Source organism: Pituophis catenifer, unplaced genomic scaffold (genome assembly GCF_029215685.1).
Source record: "Pituophis catenifer annectens isolate HBS135680 unplaced genomic scaffold, rPitCat1.0.hap2 SCAF_3, whole genome shotgun sequence".
NCBI lineage: Eukaryota > Metazoa > Chordata > Lepidosauria > Squamata > Colubridae > Pituophis > Pituophis catenifer.
Window position 1 is genome coordinate 68102118 of NW_027256883.1, and position 18645 is coordinate 68120762.

General features: G+C 39.7%; 1 protein-coding gene across 2 annotated transcripts; it reads left to right on the forward strand.

The window, feature by feature from the left end:
- The first annotated feature begins 3988 nt into the window (after positions 1 to 3988).
- On the forward strand, positions 3989 to 12737 carry FAM8A1 (family with sequence similarity 8 member A1). Of its 2 annotated transcripts, none has more exons than XM_070940690.1 (5): positions 3989 to 4470; positions 7850 to 7970; positions 9117 to 9240; positions 10539 to 10678; positions 11643 to 12737. In XM_070940690.1, exons 1-5 carry the CDS (start codon positions 4014 to 4016, stop codon positions 11785 to 11787), a joined length of 987 nt encoding a protein of 328 aa, XP_070796791.1. In that variant the 5' UTR covers positions 3989 to 4013; the 3' UTR covers positions 11788 to 12737. The 2 variants fall into 2 exon arrangements, with proteins under 2 accessions (XP_070796791.1, XP_070796792.1); XM_070940691.1 differs by having other exon boundaries at positions 10539 to 10664.
- Positions 12738 to 18645: the final 5908 nt, after the last annotated feature.

The window sequence follows — 18645 nt, forward strand, 5'->3', positions numbered from 1 at the left end:
CATTTCCGGGGGCAGTTCATTCCACAGGGCAGGGGCTCCCACAGAGAAGGCCCTTCCCTTGGGTGTCGCCAGCTGACATAACTTGGCTGATGGCACCCTGAAGAGACCCTCTCTGTGGGAGCGAACTGGCCAGTGGGAGGCTATTGGTGGCAGAAGTCGGTCTCGAAGGTACCGGGTCCTATGCCATGGAGCGCTTTAAAGGTGGTAACCAACACCTTGAATCGCACCCGTAAGACCACTGGGAGCCAGTGCAGCTCGTGCAGGAGGGGTGTCACGTGAACACAACCACCCGTGAGGCTGCATTCTGGACCAGCTGGAGCCTCCGAGTGCTCTTCAAGGGCAGCCCCATGTAGAGAGCATTACAATAGTCCAGCCAGGAGGTGACAAGGGCGTGAGTGACCGTGCGCAAGGCATCCCGATCCAGAAAGGGCTGCAACTGGCGAATCAGGCGAACCTGATAAAAAGCCCCCCTGGCCATGGCCGTCATATGCTCTTCTAAAGACAGCCGTGCGTCCAGGAGGACACCCAGATTGCGAGCCCTCTCTGTGGGGGGCAGAGATTCACCCCCAATAGTCAGTGATGGCAGCAGCTGACTATATTGGGATGCCGGAAGCCACAGCCACTCGGTCTTGGAAGGGTTGAGTCTGAGCCTATTTCTCCCCATCCAGACCCGCACAGCCTCCAGGCAGCGAGACATCACATCAAGGGCATCGTTGGGGTGGAGATGTACTTGGTTGTGGGATGCTGGCAGAAAGTTGCATTGCCTAACCACTGTGAAATTCAGTTAATGCTGACAACCATGGTTGTAGGGATTGCCAATGCTAAATGATGCGGTTGCATTTTATGATCTCATTGCTTAGTGATGGAAATTCCATTCTTAATTGCCGTCACAACTCGTGGACTACCTATAAAGTGATGGATGATATAATGCTGATGATCGGCTAAAGTTGGAAGTACTGATGTTGCTATGCAAGAAAAAAAATTGAAAACCAAAAAGGTACACTTTCTATGAGAATATGGGAGAGTGCAACACAATGAAAGATGAAATGAGTCTCCTATATTTTTGACAACTTCGGCAACAGGGAATCGGAAGATACTGGAACTGGCCATTGTTAGCAGATCATACTATGTACTTATTCAGGACACAAGAAACAAGGAATAGCATTTTTATTATCAGGAAGGATACAGCATACAGCAAGACAATACTTAAGTACAACACAATCGGTGACCAATTAATATCAATTAGAGGTCAGGAACAGACAAAGAAAAAACAATATCTACATTTTTGGTTGACTGGAAAATCTTTATAAATGTTTACATAAAATGAGGAAAATGTACTTAGGATTTTTGGTTTCGATGATTAGAAAAAAATCTGAATAATGGAAAAAGGATGAATTTTTAATAATAAACAATAAATTTTTAATTGTACTTGGATTTGCTGCAAAGGAAATCTGAAGCTTCCTTTTTTTTCTTTAGGTACTTTCATCTTTTCATTTTTCTATTTTTTTTCCTTTTATTAGTTTGTATTAGTTTGACTGAAGACATTTGCGAGTAGATTAATAGATACCACTTCGGTGGGAAGATAACAGTGTTCCGTGCACCTTTGGCATATAGCCATGCTGGCCACATGACCACAGAAAATGTCTTTGATCAACGCTGGTTCCCTCAGCCAAGTAGAGGTGAGCACCGGCCTCTAGAGTCAGACATGACTGTACAGGGCACCCTTTACTATTTTAAATATATATGAATATCATCAGATGAAATATACAAAACTGAATTGGACAACAAAGTGGAGATGATGTTGAAACAGCAAAGTTGTGAAAATAGTTCTTGGATAATACACATCCAGGACAATTTAAATTTTTGCACAAAACCAATTTCTGTAAGGGTTTTCCAATTGCTCTTGAAATCAGAAAGTATAGTATAAATTCATCCACATCTTTGAAAGGGATATAAAAAAGCAAATACTCTCTCTTATTCCTCAGTCGGTACTGATTTATGAGCCTGTATATACACCTGCTTATGTCAAAAACTAGATTTGTAATAAAGTGTGAGCAAAGCCACTAGCATTAGGTAGCCAGCAGATGGCAGAAAGATACTGAAATGAAAATAATTTCTAAATCCCCTCTGGTTAAGACAGGATTATTATCCAGAAAACTGTACTAGTCCTGTATTAAAAGATATGCTAAATTATTAAAAGGTTACTTGCTAAACCGTGACATGTCTGTCTACCGAAAATTCATTTGAACTTTACATTTTAATATAGCTAACAAGAAACAAGATAATTCCTTAATTACTAAGTGTATACCTCTCAAAGTCACAGTGAAAGCCATGTGAGATGCACAGCTATATAAATTTATAAACAAACAAACCTACTACGCCTGATCAAATTGGAGCAGAATGAGCGAGAGAACTGTGTGTGCATGTGTGTGTGCGCGCATGCATGTTAAAAAGGATTTTAAATTGTGTGTTTTATTGCTGTCCCACAACAAATTTTTTTCAGTGTTCTCTGAGATGTAAAACCTATGGTAGCCTGAAACCTCACCAGTTAATTAGGTAACCCAGTGCTGTTTCAATTGGACACAATTCCCAAGGGTTAGGGTTAGCTGCCCAGCAACTCCTTCGGGAATTCCTGGTAGAGGCCATGTATGTGCCAGGAATCCTGTTTGGCTTTTGGTTCCCACTTCTCTGCCCGCCGTTGTAGCTGACATGCTTATTTTACAACAGGGGCCTCCAAGCTACAGGTTGACTTATGACCACAGTTGAGCCCAAAATTTATGTTATTGCCACATTTTACAACCCTTTTCGGCACAGTTGTTAAGTGAATCACCGCAGTTAAGTTAGTAGTAACCCAGTGATTAAGTGAATCTGGCTTCTCCATTGACTTTGCTTGTCAGATAATCACAAAAGGAGATCACATGTTTTTGGGACACAGCAATGGTCATAAATATGAACCAGTTGCCAAGCATCTGAATTTGGATCACATGATCATGGGGATGCTGCAAAGGTCGTAACTGAAAAACGGTCATGAGTCACATTTTTCAGAGCTGCTGTAACTTTGAACGTTGCTTGCAGGACAATTTGCCACGGCCAACTTTGCCGCGGGACAACTCATTGCAGGACAATTTATAACAATTTTGTTTAATTATTTAAAATAAATAAAAATTATTTTAATTTTTGCCATTCACATTTCATTCTGTCCCTCCTTTTGCATCCTTTCTTTAATGATTCTATTCCACCAATTTCTTTGATATTAGTGTAACTTTTGTCCCGCAGCAAGTTGTCCTGTGGGGAGATGGCTGTGGCGAGTTGTCCTGCAACAGAGTTGGCCGTGGCGAACTGTCGTAGATCCATCACTAAATGAGCTGTTGTAAGTAGAGGACTACCTGCAGTCAATTTTAAGAGTTGTAGAATTCAACTCCCTGATTTTGGTTTTGGAGACCCTTGTTTTATAAGAACAATTGCTGGCAACGATACCAAGTCTACTCCAGGTTAGGCGCACATACAACAGGAACGCTGAGCTGTTGGAAAAACCGACCGAACGTACGTTAGGTAAAAAGCTCGCTCATCCGAGCAAGGATTTCGTCACGGCGGCGGCCAAGACAGTAATACAATGTCCCTACCCCCCCCCAAAGTCTGGGCCGACAACTTGCACAGCCTTTTTTACACCCAATTGAGAATCTTGAGTAAAATAAACCGCTCGTAACATCCCCCCCCCTCCCCACACACACAGCCCTTTTTCTTTCAGATAGCGGGCGAAGGAGGAGACGGGAAGGGGGGGGGATTGTATGTAAGCGTCGGGGCACGGAAAGACACCGGCCGAGATGATTCAGGCGCCCCGCCTGCCACCGCGGCCAGTGACGTTCGCGATGCGGGAAGAAGGCCGTTCCGGGCGGCGGTCCGTCCTCCGCCTTCGAGCGAGGGCAAAGACAATTTGCTGACGGGCTTGCGCCTGCGCAGTGCACAAGGCAAGGCCTCCACAAGCACGGCGGAGAAGGCTTTTGGGCCGGGCCATGGCAGAAGCCAGGAAGGCCCCGAGAGAGGATGGTGGTGGTGGTGGTGGCGGCGGCGGCGGCACTGGGAGCGTCCCCCGGGCCCAAGAAGGAGAAGGAGAAGGAGAAAAAGAGGCGATCAGCGCGGGGGAATACTCCAGGCGCGTGCACCAATGGCTCTGGGACTCGTACTGCGGTTACCTCAGCTGGCAGAGCGGCCTGTCCGCTCTCATGGCCGGAGCAGCGAACGCGGCGGCTTCGGCCCCGCCCCCCGGCGCTTATTACCACAGCAGCAGCAACCCCTGCTATTACCTCCTGGCCACCTCCGTTGCCCCCGACGCCGGCTCGGCTCCGGCCCGTGCGGCCCCGGCTTGGCCCCCGCCCGCAGTTCGACATGGGCCCCCGGCTCTGCGCCCCGCTCCTCCCACCGTCGCTGCCCCAGCTGGCAGTTCCCAACGGGAGCCTGGCCGACCGGCAGGTGAGTCGCCCTTCCAGATGAAGACGTGATTGGGGGGGAAGGGGAGGGAAACGCTTTGAGAGGGTAGAAAGGATGGCGTGAAGGTGAGCAGTTGGGATGCCTGAGGTAGGCTTGGAGCTAATTTCCGTGTTAACCGTGGCTGGTACAGGTAGTCCTCGCCTTACAACAGTTCATTCAGTGACCGTTCGAAGTTACCAGGGCGCTGAAAAAAGGACTTAGGCCCGTTTTTCACACTTCACAACTGTCATAGCAGCCCCATGGTCACGTGATCGGACTTCAGTTGCTTTGCGCCGGACTCGTATTGCGGTGTCCCCCGAGGGTCACGTGACTCCCTTTTGCGACCTTCTGACAAGCAGAGTCAATGGGGAAGCCGCATTCACTTAACAACCAGCTGACTTGACAACTGCAATGATTCACTGAACAACCGTGACAAGAAAAGTTGTGAAATGGGGCAAACTCACTTAACAGACGTTTCGCTTAGCAACATCAATTTTGGTATCGATTATGGTCATAATTGAAGGACTACCTGTATGGTTGGTGTGTGTTTGAAGTCTTAACCCCATCTGGAAACACCAGTGACTTCCTACCACTAGTCGGGGTTGAAGTAGAAAGAAGTCTGCCGAAGGGAGAGGTGTGTTTACTGCATAATGGAATGACTTTCATAGAAAAAGTTTGTGGTATCATAAAAGACTCATTTAATTTTTCTATAGCAAAAGGTTTTGCAGATTAGGATCCACCTTATCAGATACTGTGTACAGTACTTAAGATGTCCTAATTTTGGAGTGCATAAACCCAGATGGGCACTGAGACAAGATGAACCCACTGGAAAAAAACAGGTACTCCTCGACTTAAACAATTCATTTAGTGACTCTTTGAAGTTACAATGGCACTGAAAATAGTGATTTATAACCATTTTTCACACGACAGTTGCAGCATCCCTATGGTGAGGTGATCAAAATTCAGCTCCTTGGCAACTGTCTCATATTTATGATGGTTGCAGTGTTCAGGAGTCATTTGGTGACCTTTTGACAAGCAGTCAATTCACTTAACAACCTTGTTACTAATTTAATAACTGTGGTGATTCACTTAACAAATGTGACAAGAAAATTTGTAACAAATTCATTTAACAGGTTTCTCACTTAACAATGCACATTTTGGGCTGAATTGTCATAAATTGAGGACTACCTGTAATTAAGACTGTATTAGGACTACAAATGCTATAAATCCCATTATCATAATGCAGCACCATTGCTCTTCCGTGTAACAGATTTATGCATTAACCCTGCAACATAAGGCCAGGTTAAACAGGAAGCAGTCATCCTCCTATCTTAGCCTCTTGCTAAAATGAAATGGCTCTTTGTTTTCTATGGATGTAATGGAAAGGAAGATTAAAAAAAATAATATAGCTGCTCTTAAACTTTTGTCTCTTTTCAAAGGTTGGAAGAGCAGGTTAGTCCCAATTCACTCTCTTTGACCTTTGATTAACAAAAAGAGCACACCTAAATCATTTAAATCAACCTTCGGCATGTTAAAATTATTGGGGCCGCTCTAGAAATATCTGGTAAAAGTGCTTGTGGAAGAATGATAGATGACTCAATAAATGAATTATACTGTATATTGCAGTATGAAATGAGTGCACCCTGAATATAGAAAATGAAATACAATGCTTAGTATATGTATATAATTGCACTGATACACTTACTTCTGCCCTCAGAGCTGCTCTCTTTCCATCTCTCACTGAATTTTCTCAGGGGAAAACTTTTGGTCATATCCTCTTTCATAAAATAGGGAGGATGCTTGTCACAATGAGCTGTTTTTCAGTTGTTGCTCTGTTCTTGTAACTATTCTTTCCTTCAGGTTGAGACTTTCCATTTCTTCCAACCTTCCAGAAATGAATAAAGATAGAACTTTTTCAAAGATCATTTGGTTGAAACGTTTGTTATTGCCAGCTTTAACTCACTGTGTCACTATGATTATTTACAGTGGTTTATTTGCTTTTTTTGGGGGGGATGACTTGTTTTATTTTTTATTTTTATTTATATATTTATCCTTGTAGTAGCTTTTTATTACTTTACATATTTGTGTTTATTGTGGATACCTGAAGTATTGCAGATGTTTTTGTTGTTGATTGTGGAGAGCCTGTATTGATTCCATGGTATACAAATAGAATAAATAAATGAAATAAAATTACTACTTAGAGAGACAAAGGAACTTACATGATAAGAAAGTTACAATGAGAATAACACAATCTTTGAAAATTGAGTTGAGGAATCTTTTGGTCTGGTGCTTGAAGGTACATCTGATGAGTTTTGAAAGATTTCTATCCTACTGCTTCAGCCTCTTGTCCAGCAGTTCAGTCTATCCATGAGTTGTTTTCCCCACCTAATATCATTTTTGGTTATCTTGAAAAGTTGCAATGGGAATACCGTAGTGAAGAAGTCTCCTTCCATCAGTCCAGTTATACGAAACTGGATTCATTCCTCAATTTTGAATTTTTAAAAAATAGCAGCAGAGAAATGAGCAGAGGGTTTTTTCCTGTAGTTACCTCTATCCTGATCTATGACTGTAATAAATAATTTTATATGATACAGCTAACTCATTAGCCTTAGCAATTGAACAGTGGAGAATAGTTCCTGGTTTGCTGCTGAGAATGGTAGCCAGGAACTGGTACTTACTGAAATACTTTAATAGGAGTAGTAGAGTGGCTTTGATTATGGCTTTGCATGCCTGGTGACAGCATTAGTATTGCTTAACAATATTAGGTAACAATTTTTCATTTCTGTATCTTTGGAATGAGAGATTCAACATCAGCTTCTCTTATCAGTCCCTAGTACAATAGCCTCTTAGTGTAAGGTGCCCTGCTCCTCTTTTAAAGAGCATGGCTATGGATCAGATCGTCAATTAACATCAAGAGTTTCCTGGTTCTCTATTTACAGTGATCCAATCCTGACAAATCCTGGCATAAACCCAACCCACAAATTAAATAAAGGAGCAAGATCGGTCCTATAGTTGATAGAGAAAAGGTTTATGGTGTCTTATGAGAGAGTGCTTGGTATTTCAGGTCAGGCACTAAGTCTCAATTGTCTAATAACAACATGGCACAGCAGAATATGGCTAGTGTTCAATCCTTTGTGAAGTCCTTCTGTACATTGCAGCTATCTTTGGAAGGGCAGAATTATATGAAAAAATATCATGATATGTAGTAAAATGTATAACCTAATGCAATTTTCAGTTGTGTCCCTATCTTAAGCATGAGTTTATTATCACTTGAAATGTAAATTAGTGTGCAAAATGAAATGTTTAATTATCTGACCTTACTGATATTACAGAGTTTGTTCTATGATATTTAATGCAAAATAAATTATCTGTTTTTGTTCAGGTCGTGAATACACAATCCCATCTTTGGCTCATCGATTTATAGCAGAGATGGTGGATTTCTTTATTCTTTTCTTTATCAAGGCATCAATAGTTTTGAGTATTATGCACTTAAGTGGAATAAAGTAAGTTGCACAGTACATAATCTATTTAATCAGTTTCATTATATCTGCTGCTTGCTGTGTTATATATTTAGTTCTAAGTACAGTAAACTATTTTATTTCAAAGTGCAGGCATGGATCATACGAAATGAGTATATATTTCCTTCTTAAAGAATTTTAAAAGTAAAGGGTGTTTTCATGGCAGCTTTAGCTATTTGTCTCCTGTGTTCAAACAGGTTAGAATAAAAGTTTTAAAAAAATATTGTTTCCATGTTCCTATCTGTTCTTGTTTTGGCAGTGATGCTGACTAGATGTTTTGTTGGGATGGCAATTGCCATGGCCCCATTGATAAATTTCCCCGCTTCTGTACTTTCTCCAAAGAAAATTCTACAACAAATATGGATTTCCTCCTATTTAAGCTGCAAAGGGAAATTAGCAGAAGTCTTGTTAATTTCACCCAATCTAAAAAAGAAACACAAAGGCCTACCACTATACTAGTTCACCTTAAAAAGAAAGTCAAGTCTTTCTTCATGCCATCAATAAACCTTTTAAAAGAAAAAAGGTGCAGCTAGCATTTCACCAGTTCACCTCAGAGAGGGGAAGAGCCCAACGATTCATTTTTCCGCTGTGGAAAGGTCCCTTCAGAAGGGAGCAGGCAACCCAGCAGCTCAGGCCAAAATGGCCCTGAAAAACAGGAGCTGGTGACCAGAGAAGACATTTCTGCCACAGCACACACCTTAGACATTGGAGCAGAAACATTTGCCAGCAGCCAAATGAAACAAAGCAGCCATGTCTGCCATCTAAAATAAAAAAACACTATCTTTAATGCAGATCAAGAAAATATGGCAAAAGTTAATCACATGTGCTGAGGATGGGTTGAGGATGGTGTCATGTTTCTGTCCTCAAGAAACAGTTGGTGAGCCATTATCGTGCTAGAGCAAGCAAAATGTATAAAAGAGCTCTCAAATGCCATCTTCTTTGACAATATTTTATTATTAGTGCTTCCAAATTTAAAATACATATCTTTTGTACCCTGAATATTCTTCTGAAACAAAAAAAAGTCCACTAAATAAAAATATTTCCATTTACAGTTTATATTACCTCTAAACTATACATAGAATAGTATTGCTTATTCATAGTATTACTTATTGTATTATACTTTTGATGCAGGGATATCTCAAAGTTTGCTATGCACTACATTATAGAAGAAATAGATGATGAAACTTCCATGGAAGACTTGCAAAAGATGATGATAGTGGCCCTTATCTACAGATTGCTGGTCTGCATCTATGAGGTACACAAATTTTACTTGTACAAACAATAGAATATCTATTTTGGAGACTATTATCTAAACCCATATGTTTTATGAATTTAATTTTAATTTTTAGTTAGGTTAATGAGATTATATCAACCTAATAAATATTCAGAATATTTATAAAAGCTATTGACATCCAATACTGCCAACTGTAAATAGCAACTAAAATTTCCATTTCACCAAGAATCAGAAACTGCACAAAACCATGTAGATAAGAGCAAATTTTATTCACGATGACAGAAAATAAGCTATCCCTCCCATTACAAAGGTAGTCCTTAACCACCATTTGTTCAGCGACCATTCAAAGTTATGATGGCACTGATTGAAAGGACTTACAACTGGTACTGAAAGTTTGGACCATTGCAATGCCCCCACAATCACATGAACAAAACTCAGGTCCCATGTACTTGTGACCAGTTGCAGTGTCCCACAGTCATATGACCACCACTTTCAATCTTTCCTGCCATCTTCCTACAAACAAAGTCAATGAGGAAGTGTGCAAGGAAGGTCACAAATTTTCTCCCACCTTTCTATGCTTGCATGCATTATGTACACTTCCCCTTTCGCTTGGAAACATTTGTACCCTCTTTTTCTGCCTCCCTGCACTAACACATATGTATGTACGCATCCCATTACCTCTTTCCCCATCCTCCTTGCAATCATACACTCCACATGCCCTCTTTCCATGGCCTATTACATACACCCCACACCCTCTTTGCCCAACCTCTCTGCACTTGCACATACCTCACCCCATTTCTTTGGCCTCCCTATGAACACATGCACCCTGCGCCCTCTTTCCTCGGCTGCCTTGTGCTTGCTTACATGCGTGCACCCCAGCCTCCCTGCAATTGATTTTGTCTTGCACTTCATTCTCTGTGACTTTTCTGAGCTCATACTGCACCAAGCACCACCTCCCCAAATTTCTGCTTATCCTGGCCAGACCTCCCAGGGCCCTCACATACCCCTCCAGCAGCCCTGCTCTTTACCTGAGTCTCCTACTTCACATTTGATGACTCACACATCTCGAATTATGGTGACAACAGGGACTGCCTGGGTTGCCATTACAAAGCAATGTGATCATGTAATGTTGCACTTTAGAGTCACGTGTCAATCTCAGTCCCGGTTGCAGTTGTAATTTGAGTACAACCTGTAGTCATCTCTGTTATTATTTCAAATGTGTATTACATTTGGTTGATCTTGCCTCAAGACAGCTTCATTACTGATATCACACATGGTAAAACATGTAATTTTATTTATAAGAATTTTTTTTCTTTCAGATTATTTGTATTTGGGGAGCTGGTGGTGCAACTCCTGGGAAATTTCTGCTAGGCCTTCGAGTTGTGACGTGTGATACATCAGTACTTATTGCACCAAGTCGTGTGTTAGTGATACCATCATCTAATGTGAGCATAACAACGTAAGTTTTATTTTTGTCACTGCAATATTATATCTATATGAATCCTTAGATGTTTTCAGTAATGTTGTATAATCTACATAATGTAAATATTATTAGATTTACATAATTTTTATTCCCTACTTCAGCTTTACGTTTAAAGATATTTTACAGCCTGACTAAACTCAATGCAGACTTGGGAGGGTATTTTTTTTTAAGTGAACCAAACTAACAAAGCATTGTTAGCAATAAAATGTATGTAATAAATCTATCTTCAGCCATTTTTGAATTATATTAGCTGAATAAATTGGGAAAATTATTTATAGCATACGTATTACTCTTAATTATTTGCCCATTGCTGGGGACAATATATAATGAAGAATAAGTCATGGTTATCTCCCTCAAAACATTTTTATATTATTTTATTATATCATGTTTCGGCTTCAGCTGTGCTAAATTGATTTCCAATTGTAAGATTTATATTTTCAGTAATTCAATTCTACTTTGAGGTTTGCCTAAACAATCAGACTGTGTGTGATTAAGTAATTAAACAGTATTAACATAATTATGTAGGACTCAAACTGGAATGCTATATCACAAATTAAGCTTTATCACTAACAATCAGTGCAAAAACGTTGCTTGACATCCTGTCTTTGGGATTTGTAAGGTAATGTTTCCTCCCAGAAAATTAATTAAAATCTACAGATATATCATTTTAAAAAATGGTATCTTTTTTCATAATAGCAGGAGAATGGTGTTCATTAAGTAACGCTAGAAATTAAACTGTGCAAAAAGTAAAAATATGATTGCAGAAATGTTGGCTAATTCAAAGTAGAAAGGACTCATTAGAAGAGTAGGAATAGAAAAAAACATGTTTACTGATGTATTTGACAATATTTTGAGCATTTTTGTTTTTAACATGTAACTCTGTCTATAGTCTTCAGTTCAGGCAACAAATTCTAAAGATATGTCTGCTTTTTCCTTATAGGTCTACAATACGAGCTTTGATCAAGAATTTCTCTATTGCTTCCTTCTTTCCAGCATTCATTACTCTCTTATTCTTTCAACATAACAGAACAGCCTACGATATTGTAGCAGGGACTATAGTAGTAAAAAGACATGGTCTCAGATGATACTCAAGGACACCTTTATTCCACTGTTCAAATATACTGGAGCCACTTTGCTGGATTTCTGAATCTCACTCAAGAACAGTGCCAATTACAACACTGAGTCACAACATGAGTGCAATAAGTCTTGGGGACCGGTGCTGAATGAATTTGAGAATATTTGAACAGAGCCAGAACACTCAAAATCTTCAAAAGTCATTGGCAGTTTCAAAGGAATAGTATTTCTCTTATGAGAGGAATACTAATTCTGTATCAAAAGATAATTTATTTTTTATGAAAACTAAACCATTGTCATTATTGGAGCAACCAAAGCAATTACAGTGTTTTTGAGAGAAATTTACAACAGAGAATTGTATGTTTTTGTTTTGGTGGATTTGTAAGTGTTTGCTACTCATATAGAAGCCTTATTAATTGCTGACACAACCATTGTATTTTAAATACTGAAGAAATTTCTGTACATGTGTTAAATGTCTTGCATGATATGAGTATCTTGAACAAAATACAAATTCAACATATCAGATATTATGAAGGCAAGTAAAACTAGTATTAATTAACAGGCAAATACTGAGAGCTTTGACAGTACTGCTGTAGACAACCAAGACAAATTCAATTTAACCCCTGCTTTGGATGGTTTATAAATTGTTTTCCCATAAACTTAAACTTTCAAGTTTTCTATAAAAGCATAGAAAATTTAAATCTGTATTTTATTGCGTAAAAGTTATTTCAGATGTATTTAACAACAGCCAAACTAAACTTTGAATAAACCAGAGAAAATTTATGCATAACCTTTTGCACCATTTTATAAGAAAATGAGGGTTCTTATTTTAAAATAAATCACACAATTGCTAATGGAATACAAAGTGTAAAAATGTAAATTTGTACTCTTATTTTATCTGCCTGTGTGCCTGGATCACTTAAATTATACTTACAAAATAAAGCCTATTTATTTTGCATGATTTATTTTTATATATTTATGTGAAATAGCTGTGTTCTCAATTTTTTACATCTGACACACTAATAGTTATATTCTTCGTTAGTTTTCTGTTCATTTAGGATTGAATAAAGTTAAAGGGAGAAAAGACTACTAGGTAGTCCTTGACTTAGAACCATTTATGATGGTTGCAGTGTCCTGGGGTCATGTGACCATCTTTTGTGACGTTCTGATAAGCAGAGTCAATGGGGAAGCCATATCCACTTAACAGGAAAGTATGTGGCTGAGCCCTCACTCTTATCCCTTTGGTGTTCCTATTTCACTTCCTGAGTTTAGTGGAAATGCTGAGACTTAAATGGCCCTGGGTAGCTTCATCTAAAACAGGGGTGCTAAACTCGCAGGTCACGCCCACCCCTGGTTTAGCGAAGGAGGGAAAAGTCGCGATACATCACGTTAGGACGTGACACCGTGAGTTTGACATCACTGATCTAAAGCATGGGTATCCAATCTTTTGGCCTGCTTGGGCTGTATGAGTGAAATTAGAGTAAGTCAGCTTAAAACAAATTGGATGCAACTGTATCTAAGGAACTTCGTGACTCCCTATGAATCATAATTCAAGGCATGGAATGGTCTAAGCTCCCTATTAACACTAATTGCAGTTGCATCATGTCTTAATGTGTTACTCAGACTATATCCCAGAGAAATAAACAGGTGAAAGAAAATATTAAATCCCTGATCTAGTGAATGGAAGAAAACATCAGGTTAGGAATGGATTTAGCCTGCCTTTATGCTTCCACTGTCTCTGCTATCTGTTGTTATTATTTAAAAAGCGTAGTTTGTGCCTTGCTACCCAGTGCCACATTTCTACAAATTTAGCAAGACCTGTTTAGTAGGTGTTTTATGGCTTACTATGTCTTTCCAAGCATAATCACTGTAGAGAAAAGATTAAACTAACACTTTGATTACTCAGCTTTGTGATAATGATTAACACTAGTAATTTTGTCACTAGCATAGAGGTCAACTAAGATAGCAATTAAAATACAAATTTGACATTTATGATGGACTGGATTTCCAGGAAGGAGGGGCTGCTTTCCAGAGGGCAAAGAAGAAGTGGAGCTTGGAAAATTTGCTGGCAGGAGGAGGGTTAAAATGACTTTTCTCTAGCATTTCACACAGTATATCTATAATTATGCAAAGAATTGCTTTAGCCTGGCAAGATTCTGTTTATAGGTGAAAAACAATAAAGGAAACTCTTCAGAAATAAATTCACAATATAGTTCTTGGGGCCTTACAACATTACAGTATTACTTAATTGCCCTCATTTTTGGCATTATACTGCAATATTTCCTGTATATATTGCCTAGTATGAATACATTCATAAACCTGAATCAAATAGTTGGGAGAACCAAGACAATTTCATTTGAATGTATTAAACGAAACCCATCACAGATTGTTCTACAATTACAGCTTTGTGAAAAGTATATTTCCTTCATAAGTATACAGTTGCAAGTGTTATTTTTAAAGAAAAGCATCTATATTCAAACACCATGTCAATTTGCTCATTTAATACATCAACTGGATATTTCTATTTTCCTTTTTTTGAAGTTGGCTTTTAATTATAGAAAATTGGAAGATTTTGGAAGACTTTACTATAAAATCTCTCTTCTAAAAGATATCTCGTATATTAACAAGTTGGCTTGAATAAAGGTTCACTTTTATATTCATGTGCCTTGTTATATTTCTTGTATACGTCTCTTTAAAAATTTAACTCTAAATTTGTGGTGTAGTAGATGGCAAAAAATGAGAGATAGTTAGGTGTAGTAATTAAGGCATCAGGCTAGAAACTGGGAGACGATGAATTCTAATCTGCCTTAAATACAAAGCCAGGGAGTGAGGGGGCGGGGTGGGGTGGGGTGGCCTTAGGCCAGTCACTGTCTCTCTCAACCTAGGGAACGGACAATGGTTAGCCATTTCTGAAAAATCTTGCCAAGAAAACAGCAGGGACTGGTCCAGGCAGTTGCCAGGAAACAAGACTGACACAAAAGTACCATAAAAAGACAAGCAGAAACTCTGCTTTGCAGAATGCCCATCTGGCAGCAGTACCAATTTGTCGAAAGCAAGTCCCAAGTATTATACTTATTCAAATCACTATAGCAACAGCCACAAAACAACAGCACTATAAAGAGCAAATGGACAAAATGGAATCAAACTAAAATGTCAGATGAATTATCCATTAAGGTCACAATCCTCTGGGGCCTTGAAGAGATAAGAAGTGAAATGTTTCACCAGCAAAAAAAGTACAGCATGGAGTAATTGATTTCCCATTGCACTAGGACCTTAGGGAGAAAGTGGTTGAGGTGAGGATTGTTGGAATGAGAGTGGAATGGATGTGAGCTGTAGTGGTAGGTTCCAGACTTTTCCTCCATAGGGTTGGAATTTATTGAGAGGGCTAATTGCTCTAAGTGGAATATAAAAGGTGGGTCGTGGAGCTTTGAGATCAAATGTGGTGTGGTGTGGTTATATTTCCATGTCCATGAACTGTGGGAGATGCGATGAGAGGTGGTTAGTTAGTCGATCCAGAGAAATGAGGACTTGTAATTTGGTGCTGGTTCTCACTGGTGATTTTCTTAATGACAGGATGGGAAGTTATGTAAGCTTGTCATGATCATGTGGTTTTCCACCTAGCGACCACAGAAATTAATGATAGAGTTGCCTTTTCCAATTGTGATTGATAAATGAGGACAACCTATAGCAGCAAAGTATGCTCACATTTCTGTGTTTAATATATCTGCATGCTTATCCAGTGATTTTGTTAAAGATTACCTGTTCCCTTTAAGAAAGGAAAAAAAAATATGGAGATTATCCTGCAGGCATGTGTAATAACAAGTGACACGTTGGTAAAATTCTTTACAGAAAAAATGGTCAATTTGTTCAGAATTGGATACTACACGGGAAGCGGCTTAGTAAGATGAGTTGGGCAACAGCTATAGACAGAGCCGACTGTGGCATATTTTGTCACCTGTGAGCTGGATTCATGCTTTATCAGCCCAATTTGTGTGCTTGAGAAAACACCTCTGAACGATGGGGGTGATACCAACTGGCTTGTAATAGGCAGTGGTGAACTTCTTTTCTACATGCATTGTCTATCTTAGATAAATGCTGGCCAATTGCCAACTTCTTAGGTTTTGAAAAAGGTGGCAGGGATTTAATTATAGAGGATCCTAGATCCTAGAGGAAATGGGACTTTTTTTAGTTGAGTTTCAGTTCAGGGCATGGACAATTTTTGTTTTATTAATATTTATATGCTGCCTGACTGAGCAGTTCACAAATAAACATTAAAAATGAAACATATATACAAAAATTAACAAAAAAAGATTGGGATAAACAAAGATCTTTACAGGAATGAAAGAATCCACCCAATCCAAAGGAGATATCATTCATCTTCACCAAAGGCCTGGGCAAAAAAATTAGGTCTTCAGCCATATAGATCTTGGGAGGGAATCTCATTCCAGAGGGAAGGCTCTCTTGAAGGGAAGGGACATAGATAACTTAGTTTCATTTAACCAACCCTGTTAAATCTACTCAGATACTACCAGACAGGCAGTTCCTCAAATAACCAGGCCCTATACTATTTTGGGCTTGAACAACCAGCATCTTCAATCACACTCAGGAACAAATTGGCAACCAGTGCAGCTTGTGAAGCAGATGGGTTACATGGACATACTGCTGCTTTCTGTACCAGTTGAAGTTTCTGGGTGGTCTTCAAAGGCAACCCTATATCGAGTGCATTGAAGTAGTCAAGGCATGAGGGACTCAGATATTGAGGAACTGTATAAAGAGCTGCTTGATTTAGACTTTTTTCCAATAGAAAAAGCTGCAACTGATGCATTAGTTTGTTGCGATCTTGAAGGACAGATCAGATCTTGTTTAATCACAGTATTCTCTTGGACTTTCAAGGGTTGGGGATTAGAGGCAGCTTTGTGGTGGTGGTTCCTGTGAAGACAGTTCTACTTGGTGTGCCAGGCAGAGAAAACAGTTGAGCTAGTCTAACCCTCTGGTTATTAACTTTCACATAAAACTGCTGGGAGAGACGATCCATGGTTTGGAGAGGGAACGAGTGAGTTCCCAATGCACTGATTATATTCACTGATAGATTATAATCCAAGACTGGACAGGAGATGGTGCAGAAGTGTTGATGAGATGCTTAGAGGCTGTGTCAGCCAAGATTTGTTAAACAAGCTCAGATTACAATCCCCGTAAAATAGAATTGCTGTTTGCTGGCAATAGATCAGGCTCTATTCCAGCTCCAATTTTAGGTCTGGATAATATCACATTCTCCCTAAAGGATCAAATTCACTATTTTGGAGGGGTTGTTTTGTGTGCCAGCACTACTGGCTGCCAGCCAACAAGATAGCAGTCAGCTACAGTCCAATGAGATGCAAGCTCATGGAGAGTATCTACAGATGCCAACCACTCGCGTAGTAAAAGGTGTGATGCATGTCAAAATCAGAAATCCATTAAACATGACAAATCCAAATGATGCAGTGAGATGGAATCCAGAATTCAAAGCACAACACACACAGAGCTGGGGCTTGAGTAGTTGTTTTTTTCTCAGGGGAAGGCCAGTGAATAAGCCAAGCTGAGTCACCACCCATATTACTCATCAGAATCCACTTTCCTGTTGGCTGCTTTTTGGCCAGTCTATCTACTGTTGCATCTTTAAAGCATGTCTCTGCTTGGGACTGAGTGGCTGGACCTGAGAGGCTGCCAATAGGTGCAGGAGGGAGAGGTTGCAGGATCTGCCTCAGCCAGTCAATATTGCTGGAATCACCCACTGGGACTATTATCCCAAGATGCCCCTGGCTCTACTTCCTCCTCAGACATATTCAGTAAGGTCATAGCAGGTTGGTGTCCTTCTCGATTCAGTTCCTGCTAGAACAGCGAATGGTGGTTATGACAAGCTTGGAGGGTGGTGATGTATTTGGCCCCATTTGGGCAGCTGGGCCTATTTGACTTGCGATATTCTGACAACAGTGGCATGTTCTCACCATTTGCCCTCTAAGCTAGTCTCTTTGAAGAGGACCTGTTTCAGCTGGCCCCTAGTGCAGTGACCAATTGCTAACCCGTGATAGCAAATGTAAATGCTGCCGTCACTACGCTGGTGGCCAATTTGTTTCGGGCTCCATTCAAAGTCCTGAGTATTATCTTTTGAGGCCCATATTACTCCTTACAGGCTTCTCTCTCCTAATTACATTTGGCCAGCCCAAATTCTTGGAAAGAAATTAGGAGAGATTTCCCGAGGATTCCCAACCCAAGGAGGTGAAAGTGGAAAGAGATCAAATGATGCATCTCCTACACTTTCCAACACTTTGCCGACTAAGATATATGGCACCATGAACCTCTTGACCTTCAGAAAAATCTGGATATCCCAGAGGGCATTTGACAACCATCAATGCATAGGTCGCCCTTTAACTGGCTAATTAGTTTGGCTTTGTTCCTTTTGCATTTTGTATATTCATGTATTTTGCTGTTTGTAAGCTGCCTTTAGTCTACAGAAGGAATACAATAAACTGTTAAATAATGAATAAATAACTCTGAGAATGAAATAACCACTTCTTACTTCCAGAATCTTCCATAACTGACTCTGTATAGGTGCACACTTTTATGTAGAAATAAAAAAAATATAATCCTTTTATTAACCAATCATCCACATCGTTTTAAATTTTACTGAGTTCTTGGCATCAACAATTATTGTATGCCACTCAGAATCACTTTTTGTGAGATGGTCAGCAATATAAATTTGATTAATAAACAAAACAAATAAAACTTAATATTTCTATTATTTGTAAGCCTTTAAACAATAAGATTTAGCCACTGATTAGTAATTAATTATGTTCAACTCTCTGGCTCAGAAAATTTGGCACTGCCTTATT